A 27,121-nucleotide genomic window follows, 5' to 3' on the forward strand; every position below is an offset into this window, starting at 1 on the left:
TTGTTATATTTTATGTTAATTTGATACATGGCACATAGAGCTTACATAACCAATAATTTGACACCATGTGGAAGATACAAATCCGATGTGGCAATATTAAAAACTTAATACTACTGTCTAGTAGTATTTATAGTATTTCTCTTTACTTATAAGAAAAATATCTTATAATCACTTTTGGTTCGTACAATGACGGGAGAGGTGGACCGGAGGTTGGGATTGATTCTCTGCAACCAGGTCGCCATGGACTCCGTAATTGAAATCCTTTCTCTTTCTTCCAAGTTTTTTGATGTCATGACATTGTTTTGGTGTTGTTTTGCGCCGGGGGGGTGGGGTGGGGGTCTAGAGGGAGAGAGATAGAGGCGGATGGGGATGGGGGAAGATGTTGACTGGGTTTTATTTTTATTTTTTGGTTGATTTAGTTTTTCAAATATTTCATTTCGTTTACTTTAATTTAAAAAAAATTATTTTTTAATTTGTCTGTGCCGCACCAAGTTATTGGCTATGTAGGATGTCATCATACCAGAAAATTTATTGGATTTTGACTATAAGGATCACATCGATGTGCAGTAATGAATTTCAAGAAAGATATTGATTGATTTTCAAATTGAGGAGCCAAAGTGATTAATTAGTTCAATTTCAGAAACCATTTGTAATAAAAACCCTTAAAAATATGATGATCATAAAAAAAGTTTGGGCTGATATTAATGAATAATTGGGGGCAGTTTTTAGGTTTCACTTGAGGAAATTAGTGCTTAGGTCATATGTTTCCATTGAAATGCAACCTGGTTGGTGGACCATCACTTGGATCTCAACTCAAAATTATAAGTACTTAATTGGGCAGTAATCTTCTTTAATATTCAGGAGTAATCGACATAATGAATGACAGCACTTAATATTAACAAAATTATCCAAGGCTTATAGTTTACAAGGTTTAACTATTGATCTTTCGTTTTCATTTTTTTTTTTTTTTTTTTTTTTTGGAAAAAAAAGGGTAGTGCAACCAGCTACCTTATTTGGTCTCACCTTTTTTCTTAAATGCATACAAAGTTTCTCTTGTATTTTGATTAATTCTACCACTAACGACAACGTATCAATTTATTATTGGATCATCGCACAAATTTGATCACATGTTCTGCATACGAAAATTATCTCCGTTCGTCAACATTACTTTAGTAAATAAAAATAGAGTTCAAAATTAAGAAAAAAGTAAAAGAAAGAAAAACGTGTTGGATGAGGTCCTTTGATTTGAAAGAGTTTTAAACATTCTAGTGGGGGCCTATCTGCGTCTCCTTGACTTTGGTAGAAACGACCATTCAGATGTTTCCAAAAACTTCAAAATTCAACCGCAGCTCAGAAACTGCGTGGCATTTTCGTTATTTACTCTAAAGTTGGAGGGTAGCTAACAAATTCACAACAAAGACCCGTCGCTACCTAGCTTCTCATCTAGGCAAAACTCCTCTCTCTCTCTCTCTCTCTCTCTCTCTCTCTCTCATCACAATAAAACAACCGCGACTTTGCTTCTCTCTCTGCAACAAAATTAACCCTCAGAACCTCCGCCCTCTCTCTCTCTCTCTCTCTCTCTCTCTCTCTAATCCGCAACCGAAACCTCCACTCTCTCTATCCTAGGTTTAGGGTTCGGGGATCGAATCGATGGGGCAGCAGTCGTTGATCTACAGCTTCGTGGCGCGCGGCACGGTGGTCCTCGCAGAGTACACGGAATTCACCGGAAACTTCACCAGCATAGCCTCCCAGTGCCTCCAGAAACTTCCGGCCACCAACAACAAGTTCACCTACAACTGCGACGGCCACACCTTCAACTACCTCGTCGATAATGGCTTCAGTAATTCCTCTCTCTCTCATCAGATCTTTTCTGATTTATGTTTTTAGTTTCCGGTCGGATCCGTGTCTTGGTCATGGATTTGATCCGCTAATTTTGCTTGATTTGGATTGCCTCCATGTTTCTATGCTATTTTTGGAAAATCATTTATTTTTAGTTCGATTGGCATAGATTTTTCTCGCTTTGAGGCTGGAGGATAAGATTCGTATAGATTCTCAAGCTCGTAATTTCTTGTGCGTTTTTCTCGGATTTTGTTAGGCTGTTTGGTAGGTGAGAATATGTTTGTGGAGAATGATAGAGTCAAAGTTTGTGCTGTGAAATGGAAAAAAATTGGTAGAAGTAAACCTCGTAACCGCTGTTGTGAATTTAAATTGATTCGTTTGATATGAGTGTTGATTGGTTCCTGATATGAGAGAAATAAAATTCACGATTGAAGTTTTTATTTGGGTATTTGTTTTTCAGGATTCAGTTAATAAATATTATTGTATCCGAATTATGTTAGTTGTAGCTTTCTCAAAAATATTCTGCAAGCCAGATGAGCATGGCTTTGTGTCTCTTCTGGTTTTGTAAAGCTTATTCACTTGTGCATTCTAATGGCTTTCAAAAATTCAAAGTGTTCCTTGTTTTCAGAATTAACCAATGAAAAAACTCTCAGCTGAAATAAGTTGAATGAGTACGGTATTTTAGCTTCTACTTTTTTTGTAATTACCAGATTATGCTATAGGAAATATGGCAAGAAAGTCATTAATCGTCAAATCTGAATTAATGTTTTATTGTTGAGTAATGCTACACTTACTATCTATTTATACCATCATTTGTATCATTTCTCTATTAGAAGTAGGGCCACCAACACATGTGAGTCCCATCTCTATTGAGCGATGATACGAATAGATGGTAAGAATAGCATTGTTGTTTATTGGTATGTATGTTTCTACCAAGTTTGTCAACATTACCAAAACATAATTAGTTGAAGAAGTTGAACATGAATTGTCTCACTTTAAGGAACCTGTGGAAATGGAGTACTATGATCAGCCACTGCGAACAGCTCTTGTTAATTAATCTGTCAAGATCATTTCTCTGACATGAATGCTTGCACCAGAACCTTGAGTTTTTGAAGCCCCTTGCTCTTGCTTGGGGTTGGAGGCAGCTAGATACCTCCTCCTTTCTTCCCTTCTTCTTTGCCCCTCCTACTTACTACAACCTAGCTCCCTCCCTTCCTTCCGTTTCCTTTCCCACCCCCTCACTTTTCCCCTCTTTTCCCCTTCCTCCTTCCTCCTGTCTCTTTGTCCCCCTCTTTTGCCCCCTTTTCATCTTTTTTATTCCCCGCACTCCGCTCTCAATCGTCTCTGCTGGTTTGAGAGTCGGTGGTATGTGGGCTCAGCATTCTTCGCCGCTTACCCGGCTTTTATTGCCAGTTTTTGCTGTCTTATTTTCCTCTGTTTTCCACCCCTCCTATATCCGTATCATGGTGTCACCCCCTTTCAAACCCAATCCTCCATCCTCTTCCATCTCTTCCCTCTACCACACACCCTCATAATTCATCCACACCCCAAACTATTGCTCAAATCCACGAGCGACGAGCCGAAGATGGTGGCCAAGTCATTTTCGTTTTTCATTGCCCCTACCCCAACCAGCATGCTGGATTCTTTGGCTTCTGCCAAAGTAGGGGTATTTCACATACCTCTTAGCCTCACCACTCTTCCATCTGTTACTGTATTTGTATATACTTGCAGGGTTTGGTGAAGTTAATCTAGATTCAGTGGCTATCGTTCGGATCGGCATTTCTGGTGACAAATTTTGGTTGCAGGTGCTCATTTGGTTATGGGTTTGTAGCTTTTGTGCTATGATGTCTTGGTTCAATTGTTCACTCATTCGTTTTCTCCAGTGTGGCTGCCTTGGTGACTGCTGGCAAGGTGTTCATGGCGGCGGCGGCGGCAGTTGTTCACTGCTCTTGGACGATAAGATTTAGGGTTCTGTTATGTCTTTCTGCTTATTGGGTTGGGCTTATGTGTGTTTGGTTTCTCCCAATGTTTATTGGTTTCCAGCATCCCTTTGGTTGGCTCCATGTAACCCTTCCTTTGTGTAATGAATTTAAGTTTTCGACCATAAAAACAAAAAAAAAGAAGAAAGAGCTGCCTGAAATTACTTTTCAGTGGCAAAACATTTCAGTTTTTATAAGTAGTTGCATGGATATGTAGTTTTTATACATTACGCGTAGTTGGATGATGGGTATCTTTTTATTCATTTTTGTTTCTCTCAACTCTTTAAAGTTTGATACATTTATGTCTATAGGAGTTGAACTAACTTTACTCATTTGATGCTACAGCATATTGTGTAGTCGCAGTTGAGGCGGTTGGTCGACAAGTTCCTATTGCCTTCCTTGAGCGGATCAAGGAGGATTTTACCGGTAGATATGGTGGGGGAAAAGCTGCAACAGCAGTTGCAAATAGCCTGAACAAGGAATTTGGGTATTGTTGCTTTTTTGTTTTCCATTCATTGAATTGAATGCTGTTGTGATTTCCTATGAAGTCCTTCTAATCCCATAATTTTGGTGGCAATATATAGGTCCAAACTGAAGGAGCACATGCAATACTGTGTGGATCATCCCGAAGAGATCAGCAAGCTTGCAAAAGTGAAAGCTCAGGTTTCCGAAGTCAAAGGAGTTATGATGGAAAATATTGAGAAGGTAAGGCCTTGTGACTATTTATATGTACAAAACAAAAAAACCTTTATTTAGTTAGATATCTATTTCTTGTGGACATTTTTTTGCGGGATTGATATTCAGTAATAAAATTTTAGAGATTGGGAGTAATGTGGTTCGACGTTATTTGATTGATTATGTGCTTTGTAGGTTCTTGATCGTGGGGAGAAGATTGAACTTCTGGTGGATAAAACAGAGAACCTCCGCTCACAGGTTAGCAACCGTTGTCATTTTTATTGTACCCTGCCATAGCCGAGTCAATTACTTAGCACCAGTAAACCCTTAGTCGCTGTAGGCTTAGAGTAGGTTATCTTTATCTTTTGTTGGTTGTGCATTTTGGTTCAGTTCCATTAATTTTCTTCTGTATTATGTGTTACTGATTGATTTGGGTGATGCAGGCACAAGATTTCAGGCAGCAGGGGACCCAGATGAGGAGGAAGATGTGGTTGCAGAACATGAAGGTCAAGCTGATAGTTTTGGGAATCTTAATCGCATTGATTCTCATCATCGTTCTATCCGTGTGCAATGGCTTCAAATGCTGATGTGTCCAGACTCTTACTGCAGACTGGATGACGTTCGTTCCTCGCGCAGATTTCTGGTCTACGTATAATTATTTTTGGCAAATCCTACTTTCTGCAATATTTTGTATTGTAAGACCGTTTGTATAGCTTGTATTCGCGAATTCTTTCTATAATAGGCCCGCTCGGAAGTGTGAATTGCTCTTTGATTCCTTTTGTTCCGTGGAACTTATGTTGTAGCACTTTGTGACTGATTTGGCAAAACAACTGTGAGTGTTTCTAGATTTGATATTCAACAAGTGAGAAGTGTCGAACATGCAAATGAAAGGTGAAGGAAATGTGTTGCTTTCGCCTTCAATTGAGAATCGAAAACACGAAGGGAAATGTCCCTTGAGAATAATGTATGAAAATGGCTTTTGCCGAACAGAAAAACGAGTCCAAGTTTTTCGACTTTCTTCTATGTATATGAAGTACGAAGTACCAAGACAATGGTCATATGTTGATCTCCATGTTGTCGATCAGTCGAACCTTTCCAAACCAGGCAGCGACACAGAACACAACAGGCCTTCTGACCTCTGCTACCGACTCCAAGCTTTCTTGGTCGACAATCTGGCGGCATAATTCACAAACAATTAGAAATTTCGAGCGAAGCTTCGTTAAGTTTGCTGAAAAATTAGCTTACAAGACGTCTCCCGTAAAGGAGGAACAAATTAATACAAGAAAAACGAAGTAAGGTACAGATTCTTTCAAAATAGGGGTTTTAAAATGCAAAGCTATAAGAAAAGCCAATGCAGTAAAACAAGTTCATTCTACGACGCTCACCTCAGCATAATCGACTCTTCCACCGGCTTCACTAATCGCTTGGATGACCAAGGCTCTCAACTCTTTACAATTAACTTGTCCCTTTTCTGCAGAAGATCTAGCTTCTGACAATGACTTGCTTATAGACAGTGCCTGCATATCACCGAAAATAACACACTAATACTTGAACAGAAGACACTGCAAGAGCAAGAATGCTGCACAACTCAAGTTCTATATTCGCAAATAACGAGAAAGGCTAAATGCAGTTGCAAACCTTTTCCCGTTCTTCAGGTGAGAGGCGCACATTGCGTGAACTCATTGCCAGGCCATCGTGTTCTCGCACTATTTCAGATCCTATCACTCTAACGGAAAAATCGAGATCTCGAACCTGTACAAATACAAAAAGAGCGATAATCAATAAGCAGCTTCCTACAAATGTGGCTAAACATCATCTAATCAAATATGTCATGTCTAAAACTACTGCAGCAATTAGGTTTGAAATAGCCAACTTAAGTAAAGCAAACAAAGTTTTTGAAACCGGTTTTAACCCAAACCCGAAATATATGATCTGCAACAATTATCCATTCAATTACCGCAAGCAACTCAAATCCTCAATGAGCACAACATTGGCATCAGGTTCACACAATAAGTTCTCACACCGAACATTTTGTCATTTCTTACATGAAATCCATCAAAATTTATCCTCCCATGTGCCGCAAAAGTGACAATTTCGTACAAGAATTTAACGGAAGTTGACATACACACGTCCTCGAATTCAAACACTAAACAGAATGCAAACAACAAAGACAAAAATTGGATGCAATTGAAAATGTAGCGACAAGACAAGAGGTACTAAATCATGTCTTGGCCATCACTTTTCCGACAAAATCTTTCAAAGTTTTACACTTTCATGCTCCAATTCATTAACTTCTAGAAGCTTATGGCGCGGCGAAAATTCCACGAAAATAGATTTCATCATACATTTTGTAGATATTCGCAAAACCGATTGAAAATGGAGCTCAAAAATTGAACAGGAACTCACCATCCGCTGAATTATCCGCCATTGTTGATAATCCTTCTTCCCAAACACCGCAACATCAGGCTCCACGATATTAAACAGCTTGCTCACAACCGTCGCAACCCCTCTGAAAAACACCGGCCTGCTCCGCCCGCACATCCCCTTCTCCAACCTCTCGACCCTAACCCACGTCTCGTGCCCAACCCCCTTGTCCTCCAAGCACGACACCGTTTCGCCGCCGCCGCTCTTAACCGCCCCATTACTCGCACGTGCGCTTGCGTCCGTGCTTCCTCCGTAGTCGTACAGGTTGTGGGGGTTGAAGACGACGTCGACGCCGCCGGGAATTTGTGTAAGCTTCCGGATGTCGCCGTGGAAATCGGACGGGTATGTGGAGAGGTCTTCGGAGGGGGCGAACTGACCCGGGTTCACGTAGATCGAGACGGCGAGGACGTCGGCGTGGGTGCGGGCTTCTCGGATGAGGGAAACGTGTCCTTCGTGGAGGTAGCCCATTGTGGGTACTAATCCGATGGTCTTGCCTTGGGCTCTCATGGCGCGTGACCACCTCCTCATCTGGTCCTTGTCCCTGATAATCTCTGGTTCTTTGGCCGCCATTGTATCAGCGTTTTGAGGAGGAAAGTGAGAAGGATTGGTGGAATTTAAGAAAGCAAAGGTGAAGTGACAAGTGAGGCGGAAACCGTTTATGTGGCGGGTAGGTTGGGTCACGCCTGCCTAAGCTGACCGGAATAAGTATACGATTTAATAATAGAGAAATTATAGCAATAGTTCCTCAATTTTAACCTAATTAGAGTAATGATCATCTTAACTAAAATTCCGTGACTAATTTGTCTCTTAACTCCTTAAAACGTTCAACTATAGTTATTTTTATGAGCTCCGTTAGAACTTTCGTCAAAATGAGTCACATGTCACACACATGAGGCTGAATCGAAAGGCAAATATGAAAAACTAAATGCGAAAAATTATAGCAATGGTGCATCAACTTTAACACGACTATGAAAATGATCCATCAACTTTAACTCAATTGCAGCAATGGTCTCTCAACTTTAACCCAACTATAGTATTAGTTCTTCCAACATAACTCATTTTGATGGAATTCTAACAGAGTTAACGAAAATGATCATAGTTGCACGTTTTGATGAATTAAGAGATCAATAATTATGAAATTTTAGTTTAGGACCATCGCTCCAAATTTGTATGAAATGTTTGAACCCAAGCAAATTCTCGTGGAGGTAGCCCATTATGGGTACTAATCCGATGGTCTTGCCTTGGGCTCTCATGGCGCGTGACCACCTCCTCATCTGGTCCTTGTCCCTGATATACTCTGGCTCTTTGGCCGCCATTGAATCAGCGTTTTGAGGAGGAAAGTGTGAAGGATTGGTGGAATTTAAGAAAGCAAAGGTGAAGTGACAAGTGAGGAGGAAACCGTTTATGTGGCGGGTAGGTTGGGTCACGCCTGCCTACGCTGACCGGAAAATAAGGATATGTTTAATAATAGAGGAAATTGTAACAATGTTTTTTCAATTTTAGCCTAATTAGAGTAATGATTATCTCAACTAAAATTCATGACTAGTTTGTCTCTTAACTCCTTAAAACGTGCAACTATAGTCATTTTTATGAACTCCGTTAGAACTTTCGTCAAAATGAGTTACATGTCATAGCACATAAGGCTAAATCGAAAGGCAAATATGAAAAACTAAAGAGAACTTTAACGAAAAGCTCCCGCTACTGTTCACTTTAATAAAAAACCATATTTTTACATTAAAATGTTAATTCTGGTATTATTCACTTTACCCTTTATTTTGTTCTTATCGTTAAAACCCAAAGTTTTTAAGCCTATTTTCATTAGTTTTTCCAAAACTAAATGAGAAAGGCAAATATTCGTCAAAATGAGTCACATGTCATGCACATGAGATTGAATCGGAAGGCAAATATAAAAAACTAAATGAGAAAAAATTGTAGCAATGGTACATCAACTTTAACCTGACTGTAGAAATGGTCCCTCAACTTTAACTCAATTGGAGCAATGGTCCATCAACTTTAACCCAATTATAGTACTGGTTCTTCCAACATAACTCATTTTGATGGAATTTTAACGGAGTTAACAAAAATGACCATAACTGCCACATTTTGATGAGTTAAGAGACCAATGGTCATGAAATTTTAGTTTAGGGACCATTGCTCCAAATTTGTATGAATGTTTGAACCCGAGCAAATTCTCTTGAAGAATACTTGTATTCCCTCTTGGAGAATGTACATATTTCTCCACTTATAAATAAAGTAGTTTCATCATATAAATTTCATAATCAGAAATGTTCAATTTTTTAATCTTCATTTGAAAATCATTCTTACAAAAATCATTTGAATTGGAGATCGTTTAGTCATTCAAATGTATCAAATAACCAAAGGTGTAGGTATTAAGTATCATATTAATGATGAACTGCTCATTTATTTGATACATTTAGATGACTAAACGATCTCCTATTGAATGTTTTTTTTTGTAGAGATGATCTTCAGGTTTAGGGTTTTATTGGTAAAGATATGTCATTTGCAAGTGAGGAGCAAACTCATTTCTTCAAGGGAGAATACAAGTATTATTCGATTTTCTTTATCCATACGTTTATCATTTAAATATCATTTACACAAACATTTTAAATAATACTTGCATTCCCCCTTTGTGGGATGAGCTTATTCTTTCACTTGTGAATAATGTATCTTTATCGTAAAATTTTCATAATTGGAACGTTCAATGTCTTAATTTTGATTTGAAGATTATCCCATGGAGGAAATGTAGGTATTATTCAAAAAATTTATTCAATTTAGAGGCTATTTAGTTATTCATATAAATTAATTCTTTTTTTTAATACACACTTGCAAATAACGTATCTTCATCGTTTAAATTTTATAATTGAAACCATTCAATATATTAATTTTGATCGAAGATTATCCTGAAGGAGGAGATGCCTCATGCAAGTATTATTACAAAAAATTATTCAATTCAAAGGCTGTTTAGTTATCCATATAAATTATGTCTTCTTTTTTCTTTCTAATACATACAATATTATCTACAATGAGCTAAAAATGGGCTAACCATAATAATTTGACTCAAATTTACTTTTGACGAGAATCGAACCTAAGACCTCTCACTTACAAGTGGAGAAGAATGCAACTAGACCATACTACTAAGTGACAAAACAAATCAAACATACTAACAGTTATTCATAAAAATATGACTTGTCATCATAACGATTGATTTGTTCAACACATATGAATCGCTAAACAATCATTGAATTAAATAAATTTTCAAGACTTGATATAAAAAGAATGAACAATTTGAAGTTGAATACGATAAAATGATGTAATATTATGTAAAGAGTCAAGTATCATCCAAAACATAATACTTTGTTGGGAAGACTAGCACTGATTTGGATACGAAATAGAAACACTAAATTGTTGGTTCTCAATTCACTTTCTCATTACCAACTTAATTCTCTCCAACACAAGCATCACCTCCCTCACATTATGTACAAAAGGGACCTTATTCTAATTTACCCACACAACACAACAAAGCTTCTCTTTTTTGTTGTTGGGCCTAACTAAACATACAACCTCTTTTAATTTTTAACACATCTACATATGAACAACTAGAGAAACACTATTAGCATGCCACTTGATCTCTAAATTAAGAGATCTCTTCAAAGATGGGAAGCCTTTTAGATCTAAACGGACCCCATTCATTCATCAACTGCTCAAGCCCCTTCACAAAATCATCATCTATGCTCAATACATCCAATGACTCTAGCAAACAATTCATAGACCTCAACTCCATTAGCAACTCGTCTGCCTGTTTCCTCGACTTGCTCTCCTCAGATCCTGGAAGTCTACTGTGCACCACATCTTCGAGAACCAAATGGGCCTCTTCGTGTCGGCCTTGTTTGATCAGGCACATGCCCAAGTTACATGCCTTGTTTGAGTTAGGGTTGATCATTTGGGCCTTTCGATACACAACCTCCGCCATCATGTAGTTACCCTTTTGCACATAGGCCCAAGCCCAAATTGCCCTGTAAAATGTATCCAGATAAGTCACATTACTAATGTAACATGTTACTAAATTGTGAATCGAGACAATTGATAGCGTAACATACTAGTAATCTCGAGGTCTCTTGTGTAACTGAAACCTGAAACTTCTTTCCGTGAGAGCGGGCGATTTTAGTTGGTTTTCCGTTGAAGGCGGCGCCTTGGTATATCAACCTAAGCTTCCTCTTGAGCAAGTCAATTTGCTCCTCAACTTTGCCACATTTCTTGTACAAGTCAATGAGGACATTATCAAGTGAATCTTGGGCTTGTTTGGAGCAAAGGCCTCTAAAGGACTTGACAGCTTCAATGGCCTCCTCAGTTCTGTCCAGTTGCTTCATCACCACAGCCATGTCTTTTAGGGCACTGTCCACTCTGTCTCCTGCATTTATTGCCTTCCAAAACAAAACTATTGCTGCCTCCGGATCCTTTTCAACTAGCTGAAATATTACACAAAAAAAAAAAAATGGGCTTGATAAGGATGAAAAAGTTGGGCTAGTATTTGGGCTCCCATGGAAAGACCCATATATATAAGAAACTGTCACTCTCTCCCTATTTTTCACAGACTGGTCCAGATCAAGTGGGCCAACACTTATTATTATTTTTTATGACAGTAAAAAAGAAATACTAGGAATTGATTTTTGTTGTTAAGAAAAAGTATTCAGGCAATTAATTACGACCGTCGACATTCGGCGTAATGACACATATGTATAATTAGGTTTTACCTTTGTGAAAAGAAAAAGAAAAAAAACAAATGAGTTAAAACTTATGGGAGGATTTGCATGCATGCCTTAGTATCAATTAGGATACCTAATATAACATTTGAAGTGGTTTAAACTTCTATCTTGTACGCAGATATGAACTTAGATAAATTGGTTGGAACATTGTATTTTTTTTTATCTCTATGATAAATTGCAAAATATTCACTATCTGCCTGTGTTCAAAATATTAATATAGGTGGAAGTATCGATATGCAAATTTATAGAAATATTGATAGATATATTGACATTGGTTGCCTTTGACGGAAACTATGGAAATTTATACTGGATGGGTATATATAAAACTTTTTTTTATTTTATTATTTTACAAATTTATTATTATTAAAGGGAGGGGGAGGATTTGAAACTTACAATAATTAAGGGGATGATGAGTTTCGAATCCAGGACTCTATCTATTAGAATGTTAGACCACATGGAAAGTTATGGAGTGGGTATATCACCCTTCCTTTCCATATCGTTTCTTAAATTTTTGGACATTTCGACAAAAATATCAACAATTTTATGAATATTTTAAACACTGGCTGCGCGCACTAATATATACAACTTCTACTGCTCTACATTCTACGAGCCCAAAGTTAACTATTTCACGAAATTTATTAATGATTAAGCTATTTGGTTTAACGAAAGTATGTATTTAATTATGGATAAAACTTCACTATTGCCTAGGTGAAGATACATATCTTGTAATCAATTACCACATAGTTTAACTATATGTTTGAGATCTGATTTACACCAGTGACTGACATTGAGATCTGACTTACCACTTAACCCCATATAAACAACCTAATTAATTATTAAAAAGAGCCATAAAATTATTGAAAAACGAGGTCGATATTTCGATTGCATGGTAGGCAATAATCAGCTGTGAATTTGGGAAAAGAGAAAAGAGAAAGTGTGTATGAAGTTAAATACAATCATGTATTTTTCAATTGTTGAGGTGTTTGAATTGGGAAAAATTGAGGAAGTATTGGAGCATCAAAAACAAAAATGCTTGATTTGGTAATACTATAATCTCCATGGCAATTGGAGGAACAGCTGGACTCAAGCCTAAAGGGCGCGCAAAACAACAAAGCAGATAGAAATGAGAGAGTTTTAAAGATGGATAATACATCAAGGCAAGCAGAAAAACTTAGGCATAGCTGGCGATCTATCTCTCTTCTATTTATTTCTTTCGTCACTTAAGTTATAATCATAGTAATGAGGATGTATTTTTGTTTTACGTGCGACAGAAAAATGCAATATATGCAGCTAAGAAAAATACATCTTGCCATGGAATTAAGCATGTAATTCAAACTCAATCCCTACTAATCAAACTCATCATATCCGGCAAAAGCAAGATAAGGGGTTTTATTAGGGGTGGTTTGGTATGAGATCTCAAACCTAAAATTTTCGGGATAGAAATTTGAAGATTAATCCCAAACCAAAATTTCAGTATTTACAATTTTTGGGAATCCAGAAATATTTTCGGTATTTCGGGATGGTTTGGTATTCCCAAATTTCATACAAATTGAAATAGTAATCATTCATACCAAGTTAAATTAACATGCAACCAAAATAAATTAAGTAACAAACCCAAAAGCAAAAAAATAAGTTACGAACCTAATATATGTTTGAAAATTAACAATACAATTTTTTGATTTCGTGTTGAAGAAACAGACACATTTCTGAGAGGTTCGTACTGACAAATGTGGCGATAAAAGGCTATGGTTACTACCTTAGACCACACCAATTATATTGCTACTAGTAGTCAACAACAATTCAAATGTATAATAATACATATATAAATATATAATCATATATATTATTTATTTTCGATTCGGTATGGGATTACCGTAAGATTGAGTAGACAATACCAAATCCCCAACTGAAATTTTAGGATCGGTTCGATATTTGATCCCGAAAATCTAGGGAATTTTGGTTTGGAATCGGGATTCTTTTGGTTTGGTTTGGGATTTTCAGAAATTTTTTCCAGCCCTAGGTTTTTATGACATGAACCAGTTTAAAATTGACCAACGATAACCCCAAAGACTAGATCGCGGACTTAGCTGTCGTCAAGTTTGCTACAGTAGTGTGTTCTGCTTCTACACGTCCAAACTTCGAATTCTCTTTCTCGTAGTTTAGATTTTATACCGCTATGTTAGGAAAAACGACTCAATTGAAAGAGTATTGAGGTTTGGAGACGAACCTGAGCATGTTTGGCTCTTACATAAGGACTATCACCAGAAGGAACCTTGTGAATAACATGATAAAGATCATCCTTCTTCCCTTTTGTGCTGCAGCTGTTCGTCTTCCAACTTCCCTCCATTCTTTCTCCTTTTCCCTCTTAATTTCTCTGGATTAATTGGCTGCAATAATATTAATAAAAAAAGAAAAGAAAAATAAATAAAAACAAAAATATTGGAGGAGCTGGGTCTCCTCTCTCCCTTTGGAAAGAGAGAAGGAGAGAAATCACGAGTCCAATTTATACAAGCATCATGAACATTGTTCTATATCACGGCCCCATTCATATGTTGTATGTTTGTTCTTACGCAACAGCCAGTCGACTACCCAGCGACGTGTCGTGCGGGATACGTGTCACACTGAAATTCAACCTTTTTGGGATTCCTTGGGCCCCGCTCTAGGGTTAATTTGTTACCATTAGTCAAACCAGTTGCCAATGTATATTCCACTTTAATCCTTTTGATTAGGGATAATGTAATCTTGTTCACGTGATTAATGAAAGTTGAATCTAACCTATGGCATAAACAGATCGGTCGTCATATTTTTCTCGGTAATTATTAAAGGTGGGGTTAGTTTTTCAATTGCCTAATTAATATAAACATATAATTCTTCCCTTACCTTATAATCTCAATTTTGGGATGAACTTGGACGTGATTATGTTGAGGCTCTTCTAATAACAAGCATCGTGTGTAATCGATGAAAGTTATGCAGATTTTGTAAATAAGTATTACAAGAATTCTTATTATATATATGACAAAACACACTATCTGATTGTGTATAAAAGTTGACGATTACACAATGTCGATTCTTCTAGTCCAAGCTACCGTAACCCTTACATGCATGTCACATATCGAATGCCTAAATTGCCTTTTATTTATTGTATTAATGGATAGATTAGCACCTGTGGTCTCTCTTTTTTGTACCAAATTCATGTGAGAGCCGAGAGGAAATGGCTTTTTTTTCTTTTGAATAATGAACTGTAATAGTATTTTACCACCTAATCATTATTAGTGCATGCGTCCACTTCGATTAACCAAGCTAATTACATTGCATTCTACGTCCAAATTAAGAAATGAAGAGGTGTGTGGAAAAACAAAAAACATAAAGAGGAAGACAATCTTTTTGAGACAAAGGCAATAGATGTATTGATGAGAGGAAAGAGGATTACAACAAAAGGAGCAGTCAGACCTCAGACAAACAGTCTTCAAGTAAAACATCTAAAATAAAATTGGGTGATTCTTTAAACCAAAGACCAGGGCTGGTGGAAGAGAGACTGTAACGAGTAAGTTTGTGAGCAACTTTGTTTGCTTGGCGCCTAATGTGGGTAAAACAAACTCCAGTGATCCCTGAAGAAATCTTTTTGGAACCCTCAACAATGAGACCAATATGGAAGAGGTCTAACGAGGAAGCGCAGAGAGCTTGGGTGATCTGAAGCGAATCACTCTCAATAACAATGTTTTGAAAACCTTTGGAAGACGCCAAAACAAGACTCTTCCTGACCGCTAAAGCTTCAGTAAAAAGGGGGGGGGGGAATGGACATAAGGAAGAGACTTAGACAAACCTGCCAAAAAATTTCCTACTGAGTCACGGAGGACCACCCCCATTCCACCAATAAGGCGATTACCAACAAGGCGATTTGCATTCCAAACTCCATCTACATTTAGCTTCAGCAGGCCAGGCCTAGGCTTTACCCACTTTACCCCTGGAGAGGTCGGGAAGCGGCAAAGGGAAGAAGTAGGAGTAGAGACGAGTTGGAAAATTTTCCACCAGGAGAGAGTGCAAGGGACCACGACATTAGAAGGATCATATTTGCTAGACCAAAGCATAGAATTCTGAGCAGTCCAAATAGCATAGGAGTGCATCAAGATTAAATCAAATATATACTTATCCAGCATAGGAATGAGAGATATCATCCACTCATCGACCGTGGGAGATAAATTGCCATTGGGTAGACAACCCAAAATCAATAAGCTCCACACATAGGCTACAAAAAGATAGTTGCGGAGGATATGGATGCCAGTTTCACCTTTACTGCCACAAAGCACACACCGGGAATCAGTAGTAATGCGACGTTTGACCAGGTTGGACTTGGACGATATGATGTCTTTACAGAAGCGCCAAACATTCATTTGGACTTTTGGCAGGACTTTTGCTCCCTAGACCTTCTTCCAAAACAGAGAAAGTTGAGACTCCCTGGAGGAAGAGGCTCGATTAAATTTTCTCGTAATCAAATCAAGAGTAACATGGTAAGCGCTATGAACCGAGAATACTCCTTTCTTATCAAAATGCCAAATAAGCCTTTCCTCCAGGAGACGGTGACTAATGGGAAGTGAGAGGATGAGGTTGGCCTCAAATTCTGAGAATAAAGCCATTATAACATCGGATCTCCAGTATTTCCTTTGCGCATTAATAAGATCGCTAACAAAAAGAGAGTTGTAGTCTAGGGGCCTGCACAACTACTTTGACCAAAATCTCACGGCTCGTCGAACTTAAGAGCTTCGCTTTCCAGTTTTGGAGTTGTTTCCAGAGACGTTCTTTTATAAAGTTGAAGCATTGGCCTATATTCCTTCCCACAAACGTTGGGAGGCTTAGGTACTTGTCATGTTGCGCCATCCATGTCACCCCCAGATTGGATGCCAAAGAATCCTGCAAGTTTCGCTTGACATTTATGCTAAAACAGACTTCGCTCTTCTGTAAGTTGATCATTTGGCCTGAGGCAAGTTTGTACTTGTGAAGGATTAACTTAATTTGGTGGCACTCATCTTCAGTTGCTCTTGCGAATAGATATCTATCATCCGCAAATATGAGGTGGTTAATATGGGGAGTACCGGAGCAAATTAAAATACCATGGATGAGCCCATCACGTTCCTTTTTTGCAATCAACGCCGAAAGACCTTCGACATAAAGGAGGAAAAGATAAGGTGACAATGGGTCTCCTTGCCGCAAGCCTCTCGATGGGTGGAGGTAACCTCTTGGCACACCATTGATTAGAAATGCATATGAAATTGTCTAGACATAAGTCATGATCAATTTGGTCCATTTGCTATAAAAACCGAGACAGAGAAGGACATTTCTCAGATATCCCCATTCAATTTGATCATAAGCCTTGCTCATGTCGAGTTTCGAGGATAAAAAACCTTTTTTTCCCCTGTGCCTCTTGAACATAAAGTGAGATAGCTCCGTGGCAAGAATTGTATTGTCATAGATTTGTCGACCTAGAACAAAGGCGCTTTGGTGATGGGAAATAACATGTTGGAGAATTGGCTTGAGACGGTTTGCAATTACCTATGAAGCAATTTTGAAAAGCACATTACAGAGGCTAATGGGCCGGAGTTAAGACATGTCTTCCGGGGTCTTAACCTTTGGAATGAGGGTGATGTAGATGTAGTTCACTTTCTTTAGATGATTACCCGAGTTTAGAAAAAAAAGTATTGCTCTTGATACATCTTCACCAATTATACTCCAAAATTTCTGGAAGAACAGAGGAGGGAGCCCATCGGGGCCAGGGGATGTCGAAGGTTGTATCTGAAAGACAACCCTTTTAATTTCACCGGGATCAAATTTCTGCATCAAAGAGGCATTCATATCCTCAGTCACACGTTTATCAATGGCTTAAAAAATTTCCCCATCAGCTAGAGGGTGGTTGGAGGTGAAAATATTTGAAAAATAATTAATGACCACACCCTCAATACCTCCTCATACCAAACACCATCGTTGCCCTTCAATTCTGCTATCCAGTTCTTGCTTCGGCAAACGGATGCCCTTCGATGAGAAAAGTTTAGTGTTCTGACCTCCATCTCTCATCCAGCTTGTCTTGGACCTTTGTTTGAATAGGTATCCTCTTGGGCCAGAAGAGAATCATGTTGCTGGGCGAGTACCTGTCTCCAATAGGTTTCCTCTAGATAAATTTGATTGCTAATTATTAGGGTAAATTACATTTTACCCCCTCAGGTTTCAATGCAATTATAACCTTATACAACATCTTTAAAACATTTTAATCTCATACATTTAGTATTATTTTATTTTAATTTCATACAATCGTTAAAAAATCTGTTAAGTTTACTGTTAAGTGATGACGTGGCAAATATAGGATCCTCATTTGTGCTGACGTGGCTGCAACATTTGTGCCACATGACTTAACCCTTAATAAAAAATTTAAAATATTAAAATAATTAATTAAAGAAAAAAAAAAAAAAAGCCAGAAACCCATTCTTCATCTTCTCTACCTGAGCTGCCCCTTCATCCCCTCCACAGCTCCACCCCTTCATCCCCTCCACAGCTCCACCCCTTTTCCCCCATCACTTCTGCACCTTTCTCTAACCATAAATCTCATCATCTTCCTTATCCTATCACCAATCCTTTGCCCCAAAATTTTCCCATCCCAGGTCGCAGGCCGATCCACCCCCTTCCCCCATCACTTTTACACTTTTCTCTAATCATAAGTTCCTTTCTTCATCTTCATTCTACTATCACCAACCCTTAGCCCCAAATATTTCCCACCCCAACTCGCACGATGTAGCCGCCCTTTGCCTATCACGAAGGAATTGCATGAGGTGGGTCCGATTTCAAGCAACATTAACGGCATGATGCGGCTTGGTGGCGCAGATCCGACTCGGTTTGGTGTTAATGCTGGAAGTCCCGATTCGAGGAGGATTGATGTCATTGTAATTGAACATGAGCTTGGTGGTTGGATAAAGGTGGTTGAAGAAGAAGGTCGAATCACTGGAAAACCAGACGATGACAGAGGTTAAGGAGATGTGGTGTGTTTGATGGGGAAGATAGGTTTTTGGTTTTTTATTTTTTTTTATTTTTGGGGTTTGAGAAGGAGTTCAAAATAGGGGAAGGGGTGGGTGATGGGGGATAGGAGAAAGGGGTAAGCTTGGGTGAGGAAGACGAAGGGGATTTTTGGTTTTTTTTTATTTACTTTTCTTTAATTAATTATTTTAATTTTTTTTTATTAAGCACAAATGTGGTAGTCACGTTAGCACAAATGGGGACTTCATATTTACCACGTCATCACTTAACGGTTAACTTAACAAATTTTTTAACGGTTGCATGAAATTGAAATAAAATAATACTAAATGTATGAGATTGAAATATTTTAAAGATGTTATATAAGATTGTAATTGCACCGAAACCTGAGAGGATAAAATGTAATTTACCCTGATAATTAGCGATCAAATTTATCTATATTTTTTTATCAAATCCAAATTCTTTTTTTTTTTTTTTTTTTTTTTTTTAACAAAAAATCTTTTCATTTTTATACGAGGAATATGTCACTTTAAACCATCTAACTATATTGTTTTGAGTAAATTTGAACAGGAGCAAATTTTCTTGGATAATACTTGTATTTTTCTTTTGGAGAATGAACTTATTTCCAACACTTATAAATAGCGTATTTTCATCATAGAAATTTTATAATCGGAACTATTCAATTTTTTAATCTTCATTTGAAAATCATTTTTACAAAAATCATTTGAATTAGAAGTCATTTCATCCTTCAAATGTTTCAAATAAATCAACGGTGTAGGTATTAAATATCATATAAATGATGAACCGTTCACTTATTTGATACATTTAGATGACTAAACGATCTCGGATTTGAATGGTTTTTTGTAAGAATGATCTTCAAATGAAGATTAAGAAATTTATTTGATAAAGATACATCACTTGAAAGTGGAGGAGCGAGCTCATTTCTTCAAGGGGGAATGCAAGTATTATTCAATTTTCTTTATCCATACTTTCATCATTTAAATACCATTTGTAAAAGTATTTAAATAATACTTGTCACATCCCGGCTTGGGGGGGGACCACTTCCCAGACTTGCTCCACCACCGTAGCACGATATTGTCCACTTTGGGCCCCAACCACGCCCTCACGGTTTTGTTTTTGGGAGCTCACACGAAAACTTCCCGATAGGGTCACCCATCCTGGGAATGCTCTATCGCACTACTCGCTTAACTTCGGAGTTCCAACGGAACCCGAAGCCAGTGAGCTCCCAAAAGGCCTCGTGCTAGGCAGGGATGAGAATATACATATAAGGATCACTCCCTTGGGTGATGTGGGATATCACAATCCACCCCCCCTTAGGGGCCCGACGTCCTCGTCGGCACACACGCGGCCAGGGTTAGGCTCTGATACCAAATTGTCACATCCCGGCTCGGGGGGGACCACTTCCCGGGCCCGTTCCACCACCGTAGCACGATATTGTCCGCTTTGGGCCCCAACCACGCCCTCACAGTTTTGTTTTTGGGAACTCACACGAGAACTTCTCGATGGGTCACCCATCCTGGGAATGCTCTTGCACGCTACTCGCTTAACTTCGGAGTTCCAACAGAATCCGAAGCCAGTGAACTCCCAAAAGGCCTTGTGCTAGGTAGGGATGGGAATATACATATAAGGATCACACCCCTGGGCGATGTGGGATATCACAATACTTGTATTTCCCTTGGGTGGGGTGAGCTCATTCCTCCACTTGCAAATAACATATCTTTATCGTAGAAATTTCATAAAGCCGTTCAATGTCTTAATTTTGATTTGAAGATTATCCCTAAGGAAGGAATGCAAGTATTATTTAAAAAATGTATCCATATAAATTATGTTTTTGTTTTTTTTTCTCTAATACCTACGATATTATCTAGACTAAGGGGTGAGGGATGGGTTAAGACTCATATGAGCCATAATAATTTGGTTATGTTGCCTTTGACAAAAATCAAACTTAAGATCTCTTACTTACAAGTGAAGATGAATAACACTAAGTGGCAAAATAAATCAAACATATTGACAGTTAATCATGAAATATTACTTGTCATCATATTGACAGTGAATCATGAAAATATTATTCGTCATCATAACCGTTAATTTGTTTAACACATATGAATCTTAAACAGTCGATGACTTAAATAAAATTTGGATACCAAATCGAGAACCACTAAATTGTTGGTTCCCAATTCACTTTCTCATTACCAACTTAACTCTCTCCAACACAAACTTCATCTCCCTCACATTATGTACAAAGGGAAATTTATTCTAATTTACCCACGCAACACCAACTTCTCTGTTTTTTTTCTTTTTTTTGGTGAACACAACTTCTCTATTTTTGTTGTTGTTGGTGGTCCTAACTAATCACACACACTTTTTAAATTTTTAACAGACCTACATATGAACAAAAGAACAAACTATTAGGTGTTAACATGCTACTTGATCTCTAAATTGAGAGATCTCTTCAAAGATGGGAAGCCTTTTAGATCTAAACGGACCCCATTCATTCATCAATTGCTCAAGCCCCTTCACAAAATCATCATCTAGGCTCAATACATCCAATGACTTTGGCAAACCATTCATAGACCTCAACTCCATTAGCAACTCGTCTGCTCGTTTCCTCGACTTGCTCTCCTCGGATCCTGGAAGTCTACTGTGTACCACGTCTTCTAGAACCAAACGGGCCTCTTCGTGCCGGCCCTGTTTGATTAGGCACAGGCCCAAATTACATGCCTTGTTCGAGTCAGGGTCAATCATTTGGGCCTTTCGATACACGACCTCTGCCATCATGTAGTTACCCTTTTGCATATAGGCCCAACCCAAATTGCCCTGTAAAATAGATCCAAATAAGTCACATTACATGTTACTAAATTATGAATCGAGGCAATTGACAGCATAACACACCAGTAATCTCGAGGTCTCTTGCGTAACCGAAACCTGAAACTTCTTTCCGTGAGAGCGGGCGGTTTTAGTTGGTCTTCCGTTGAAGGCGGCGCCTTGGTATATCAACCTAAGCTTCCTCTTGAGCAAGTCAATTTGCTCCTCAACTTTGCCACATTTCTTGTACAAGTCAATGAGGACATTGTCAAGTGAATCTTGGGCTTGTTTGGAGCAAAGGCCTCTAAAGGACTTGACAGCTTCAATGGCCTCCCCAGTTCTGTCCAATTGCTTCATCACCACAGCCATGTCTTTTAGGGCACTGTCCACTCTGTCTCCTGCATTTATTGCCTTCCAAAACAAAACTATTGCTGCCTCTGGGTCCTTTTCAACTAGCTGAAAGCACACAAAAATTAGGTTTGGTAAGAATAAAAAGTTGGCCTAATTTGGGCCCTCATGGACAGGCCCACAAAATAGAAGAAACTGTCACTGTCTCCCTGTTTTTCACAGGCTGGTCCAGATCAAGTGGGCCAACACTAAATAGATAGACTGAGTCAAAATTTATTATTATATTTATGACTGGCAGAAAAGAAAAAAAAGTAGTCAGGCAATTATTTATGATCGGCGAGATTTTGGCGTAATGCATGTATATATAATTAGTTTTTATCTTTGTGAAAAATGAAAACAAATGAGTTAAAAGTTATGGGAGGATTTGCATGCATACCTTAGTATCAATTATGACACCTAAATAACATTTGAAGTGGCTTAAACTTCTAACTTCTAACTTCTATCCAGATATCAACTTAGCTAAATTAGTTAGAACATTGTATTCTCTATCTCTATGATAAATTGCAAAATATTCACCGTGTGCAACGTTTAAAATTCCGATATAGGTAGAAAAATCGATATGCAAGTGTATTGTCGATATATCGATTGCATTCGACGGAAATTATAAACATTTGTAATGAGGTGGTTATATCAACTCATTCAGATTTAGTTGAAATTTATAAATAAAAAAAAATTGCTCAAAAAAAATTAAAAATTTTGAAATTTATAATGGGTTCCGACAAATTAGTATAGTGAATAAGTAAATATCATCGGTATTTATTAATTATCCTATATCCCACCGATATAGGTGAAGTTTGCAATTCACTCACCCTTTCTATATTGATTCTTGATTTTTTGAATATTTCAACGAAAATATCAATAATTTCGCAGATATTTTAAACACCGACAGTGTATCGCGTATATAAACAACTTATGTTCTTCATTCTACGAGCCCAAAGTCAACTATTTCACAAAATTTATTAATGATTAAGCTATTTGGTTTAACTAAAGTATGTATTTATTTTTTTTATTACAACTATATATTTTTACACTAAGAGGATGACGAGTTCGGCTAAGCCACGTAATAGACAACCTAATTTAGTATTCGAATTCGCCATTCACGAGATTCGAACATAAAACTTCTCACTTACAAGTGAAGAAAAATACCCACTAGACCATAGTCCTGAGTGGAAAATAAAATATATATTTAATTATGGGTAAAACTTCACTATTGCCTAGGTGAAGATACAAATACCGTAATCAATTACCACGTAAATTAATTATACATTTGAGGTCTGATTTACACCTGTGAAAGACATTGAGATCTGACTTACCACTCAACCACATATATACAACCTAATTAATTATTAAAAACATCCATAAAATTATTGAAAGCCGAGGTCGATATTTCGATTCCATGGTAGGCAATAATCAGCTGTGAATTTGGGAAAAGAGAAAAGAGAAAGTGTGTTTGAAGTTTAATACAATCATGTACTTTTCAATTGATAAGGTGTTTGAATTGGGAAAAATTAAGGACATATTGAAGCATCAAAGCAAAAATGTTTGATTTGGTACAACAATAATCTCCATGGTAATTGGGGTAGCTGGAGTCAAGCCGAAAGGGCGCGCAAAACAAAAAAGCAGATAGAAATGAGTGTTTTAAGGATGGATAGCTGGAGATCTATCTTTCATCTATTTATTTCTTCCGTCACGTGACTTATAATGAAGAATATATGTTTGTTTTTAGTGAGATAGAAAAATGCAAATATGCAGCTAAAATAACCTAGCCATAGAATTAAGCATGTAATTCAAACTCAATCCCTACTAATCAAACTCATCATATCCGGCAAAAGCAAGATAAGAGTTTTTATGACATGAACCAGCTTAAGAACTGACCAACGATGACCCCAAAGACTAGATCGCGGACTTGGCCGTAATCAAGTTTGCTACAGCAGTGTGTTCCCCTTCTACACACCCAAACTTCGAATTCTCTTTCTCGTTGTTTAGATTTTTTATCGCTATGATAAGAAAAACGGCTCAATTGAAAGAGTACTGAAGTTTGGGAACGAACCTGAGCATGTTTGGCTCTAACATAAGGACTATCACCAGCAGGAACTTTGTGAATAACATGATAAAGATCATCTTTCTTCCCTTTGTGCTGCAGCTGTTCATCTTCCAACTTCCCTCCATTCTTTTTTCTTTTTCCCTCTTAATTTCTCTGGATTAATTGGCTGCAATAATATTAATAAAATAAATAAATAAATAAAAACAATAATATTGGAGGAGCTGCTGGGTCTTCTGACTCTTCTCTCTCCCTCTGGAAAGAGAGGAGGAGAGAAATCACGAGTCCAATTTATACAAAGCACATATCTGATAATATTTTAGATTTGTAAGATGATCATGAACGTTGTGGTATATCACGACCCGATTCATCTTTGTAGGTATGTTCTCACGCACCAGCCAATCGACTAGATACAACGTGTTGGCCCGGAAACGTGTCAAGCTGAAATTCAACCTTTTTGGGTTTAAATGGGCTCCGCCCTTGGGTTAATTTGTTGCGATTAGCCAAACAAGATCATATAAGTCGTGCAAACCGGTTGACAATATTAAATGTATGTACATTCCACTTTAATCATTTTGATTAGGGATAATGTAATCCTGTTCATGTGATTAGTGAAAGTTGAATCTAACCTACGGCATAAACAGATCTGTCGTCACGTTTTTCTCGGTAATTATTAAAGGTGGGGTTAGTTTTTCAATTACCTAATTATTATAAACATATAATTCTTCCCTACGCTATAATATTTCAATTTTGGGATGAACTTGGACGTGATTATGTTGAGACTCTTATAATAAAAAACATCATGTGTGATTGATGAAAGTTATGCGAATGTTATAAATATGTATATATTAAGAGAATTCTTATACATACACGATAAAACGTAGTCTCTGATTACATACTCAATGTCATCTCTTATAAAGTTGACGATTACACAATGTTGATACTTCTGGCCCAGCTATGGTAACCCTTACATGCATGTCACATAGCGAATGCTAGATTGCCTTTTATTTATTGTATTTAACGGATAGATTAGCATCAGTGGTCTCTCTTTTTTTGTACCAAATTCATGCGAGAGGAAACGGCTATTTTGTTTCCTTTCTTAATCATGAACCGTACTTATTATCTTACCACTTAATCCTTATTAATTAGTGCGTGTCCAATTCAATTAACCAAGCTAATTACATTGCATTCTACGTCCAAATTAAGAAATGAAGAGGTGTGTGGAAAAACAAAATAAGAAGAAAGTGTTAATGCCCTGCGGTGTTGGGGGAAAGGTCTGCGAAAATATATGGATGAACCTGGACAGGTTCATTGGACTAGTTAGGAAAAATGGTTCCAGAAGAGTAGACGTATCAAAATTTCATATTGTTTGTTTCTATAGTTCAACTATATATCTATCAGCACCGCCTTATAACATTTGATGTATGAAGAACTTGTTTCAATTGTCAGATGAGAAAAAAGATCCAAGTTGGCTCTCAAACTTCAATTTACCTTAATTTTGTGGAGAGAATGTTTACAGTATGAATGTTGTTCACTGTTACGCTTTGTGTCAATGATATAATGATATGCAAGAGAGAAAAATTATACTTAAGATTATGCTATTGTCTATTAGCACGAGAGTTCACAATAACAATGTATACTTTTCTATGCAATCTCATCCTCAAAGCAGTAAAGACACCCAGTTGCCTAGGTATCGAGAAACTGGTGGAGTTGGTCTTAAATAACATGCTCTATTAGTTGTTCTTTTAGAAATTTTCACATACAAAGTCTGCTAATATTAAAAAAAATAAAAATAAAACTAAGATCACTTTGTAATAATAAACAAAATTTCACAATTAAAATCACTTCAAATATGCCAACTGAATAAATTATCGATTTTTTTATTTTCTCAAACTAAATTATTAGAGTGTTTTTGTTGGAAATTTATAACTATCGAAGTGTTTTTCTTCTAGTTCACTATTTTTTATAGAAAATATATGATCATCTTTAAAGGAGATGCCAAATCTTAAGTGGAATGCCACGTAATAAAATTTGAAGGCAGATAGGAGCTCCAACCGATATGTCAATCCTATGTGGATTGACATATCTATTGTTGTTGTCAATTTTGGCATATGATAAAATTTGATGTCAACTTATTTTTTAAATGTTATGTTTTGTGGGTCCTAGTAATGCACCAATCATAAGTCATGAAAATTAGTTTTTATTTATTGTTTTGAAGAGTGGATTGTTTTTGTCACAAATGGTCTTTGAAATTGACATTCGCCATCAAGATGGCCCCTAAAATTGAAAATCAATCGATGTGGTCATTCTATCACAATTCTGTTAAAAATTTTGTTAAGTACTGATGTAGCACATAAATGGATCCCATAAGTCATTTTTTCTCACAAATGGTCCTTAAAATTGACCCGTGACATCAAAATGATCCTTGAAATTGATCTGCGACATCAAAATGGTCCCTGAAATTGAAAATCGAATAGTGCAGTCCCGTAAGTAAGTGTCCCAAATCAATGTAGTCATTCCGTCACAATTTTGTCAAAAATTATGCTATGTGCTGATGTGACACATAAATGGATTACACAAGTCTAATTAAATTAAAAAAAATTTACAAATAGGTTGAATAATTTAATAGTTAATAAATGTTGTGAACCCAAAAATCCAATCCCGCAATCACCTCCAATTCCAATCCACATTCCTCTACCTCCTTCGCTATCTATTCTCTAAAAAAAAATTCTCAAAACACCCATATTTACACACTTAGACAACCTCCACCAAATTGAACCTGGATCGAGATCATATTTGATGACGACTTGGCTGATTGACAACGACTTCTGGGACATTACCGTTAACATTTAGGCGATCAACATTCTCACAACCTTAATCTTAGAAAGCTTGTCCGACGCTTCCCTGGTGGTCTGGTGACTCAAAGAATGACAAGGTCTGCCTTAAGATAATGAGGTTATAACTGAGGTGCGTCTATTGTTGGTTAAAAACTATTTCCACACCTCTCTTAGGCCTTGGTTAAGCCTTGTGCCTTTAAGAATTTATGGAAGAGATCTCTTTTTAGAGTAGGTCCTACTTTAAGAAAAAAGAGTTCTATGGTGCAAAAAAGTATTTAGACAATTTTTTAAATT

At 37.3% G+C, this 27,121-nt stretch overlaps 3 protein-coding genes and 1 pseudogene across 3 annotated transcripts; 1 reads left to right on the forward strand and 3 right to left on the reverse strand.

The window, feature by feature from the left end:
- Nucleotides 1-1,530: 1,530 nt before the first annotated feature.
- On the forward strand, nucleotides 1,531-5,340 carry LOC103928704 (putative vesicle-associated membrane protein 726). The gene is made up of 5 exons (XM_009337778.3): nucleotides 1,531-1,840; nucleotides 4,164-4,305; nucleotides 4,403-4,523; nucleotides 4,689-4,751; nucleotides 4,937-5,340. The coding sequence occupies exons 1-5, from the start codon at nucleotides 1,651-1,653 to the stop codon at nucleotides 5,078-5,080; spliced, it is 660 nt and encodes a 219-aa protein (XP_009336053.2). The 5' UTR covers nucleotides 1,531-1,650; the 3' UTR covers nucleotides 5,081-5,340.
- Nucleotides 5,341-5,385: 45 nt separating this feature from the next.
- Nucleotides 5,386-7,575, reverse strand: LOC103928674 (pantoate--beta-alanine ligase). The gene is made up of 4 exons (XM_009337752.3): nucleotides 6,900-7,575; nucleotides 6,132-6,245; nucleotides 5,879-6,010; nucleotides 5,386-5,665 (listed from the first exon to the last, which is right to left on the reverse strand). The coding sequence occupies exons 1-4, from the start codon at nucleotides 7,485-7,487 to the stop codon at nucleotides 5,549-5,551; spliced, it is 951 nt and encodes a 316-aa protein (XP_009336027.2). The 5' UTR covers nucleotides 7,488-7,575; the 3' UTR covers nucleotides 5,386-5,548.
- Nucleotides 7,576-10,314: 2,739 nt separating this feature from the next.
- LOC103928677 lies at nucleotides 10,315-14,222 on the reverse strand (annotated as a pseudogene).
- Nucleotides 14,223-20,861: 6,639 nt separating this feature from the next.
- Nucleotides 20,862-24,302, reverse strand: LOC103928676 (protein SULFUR DEFICIENCY-INDUCED 1-like). Its single transcript, XM_009337756.2, is given in 4 exon segments — nucleotides 20,862-21,553; nucleotides 21,629-21,997; nucleotides 24,000-24,085; nucleotides 24,088-24,302. Coding segments are annotated over 4 exon segments (888 nt in total). The 5' UTR covers nucleotides 24,119-24,302; the 3' UTR covers nucleotides 20,862-21,151.
- Between the last annotated feature and the right edge of the window lie 2,819 nt (nucleotides 24,303-27,121).

Source organism: the organism of the source record quoted next, unplaced genomic scaffold (genome assembly GCF_019419815.1).
Source record: "Pyrus x bretschneideri cultivar Hongxiangsu unplaced genomic scaffold, Pyrus_bretschneideri_v1 Contig7, whole genome shotgun sequence".
NCBI classification, from domain to species: Eukaryota; Viridiplantae; Streptophyta; class Magnoliopsida; order Rosales; family Rosaceae; genus Pyrus; species Pyrus x bretschneideri.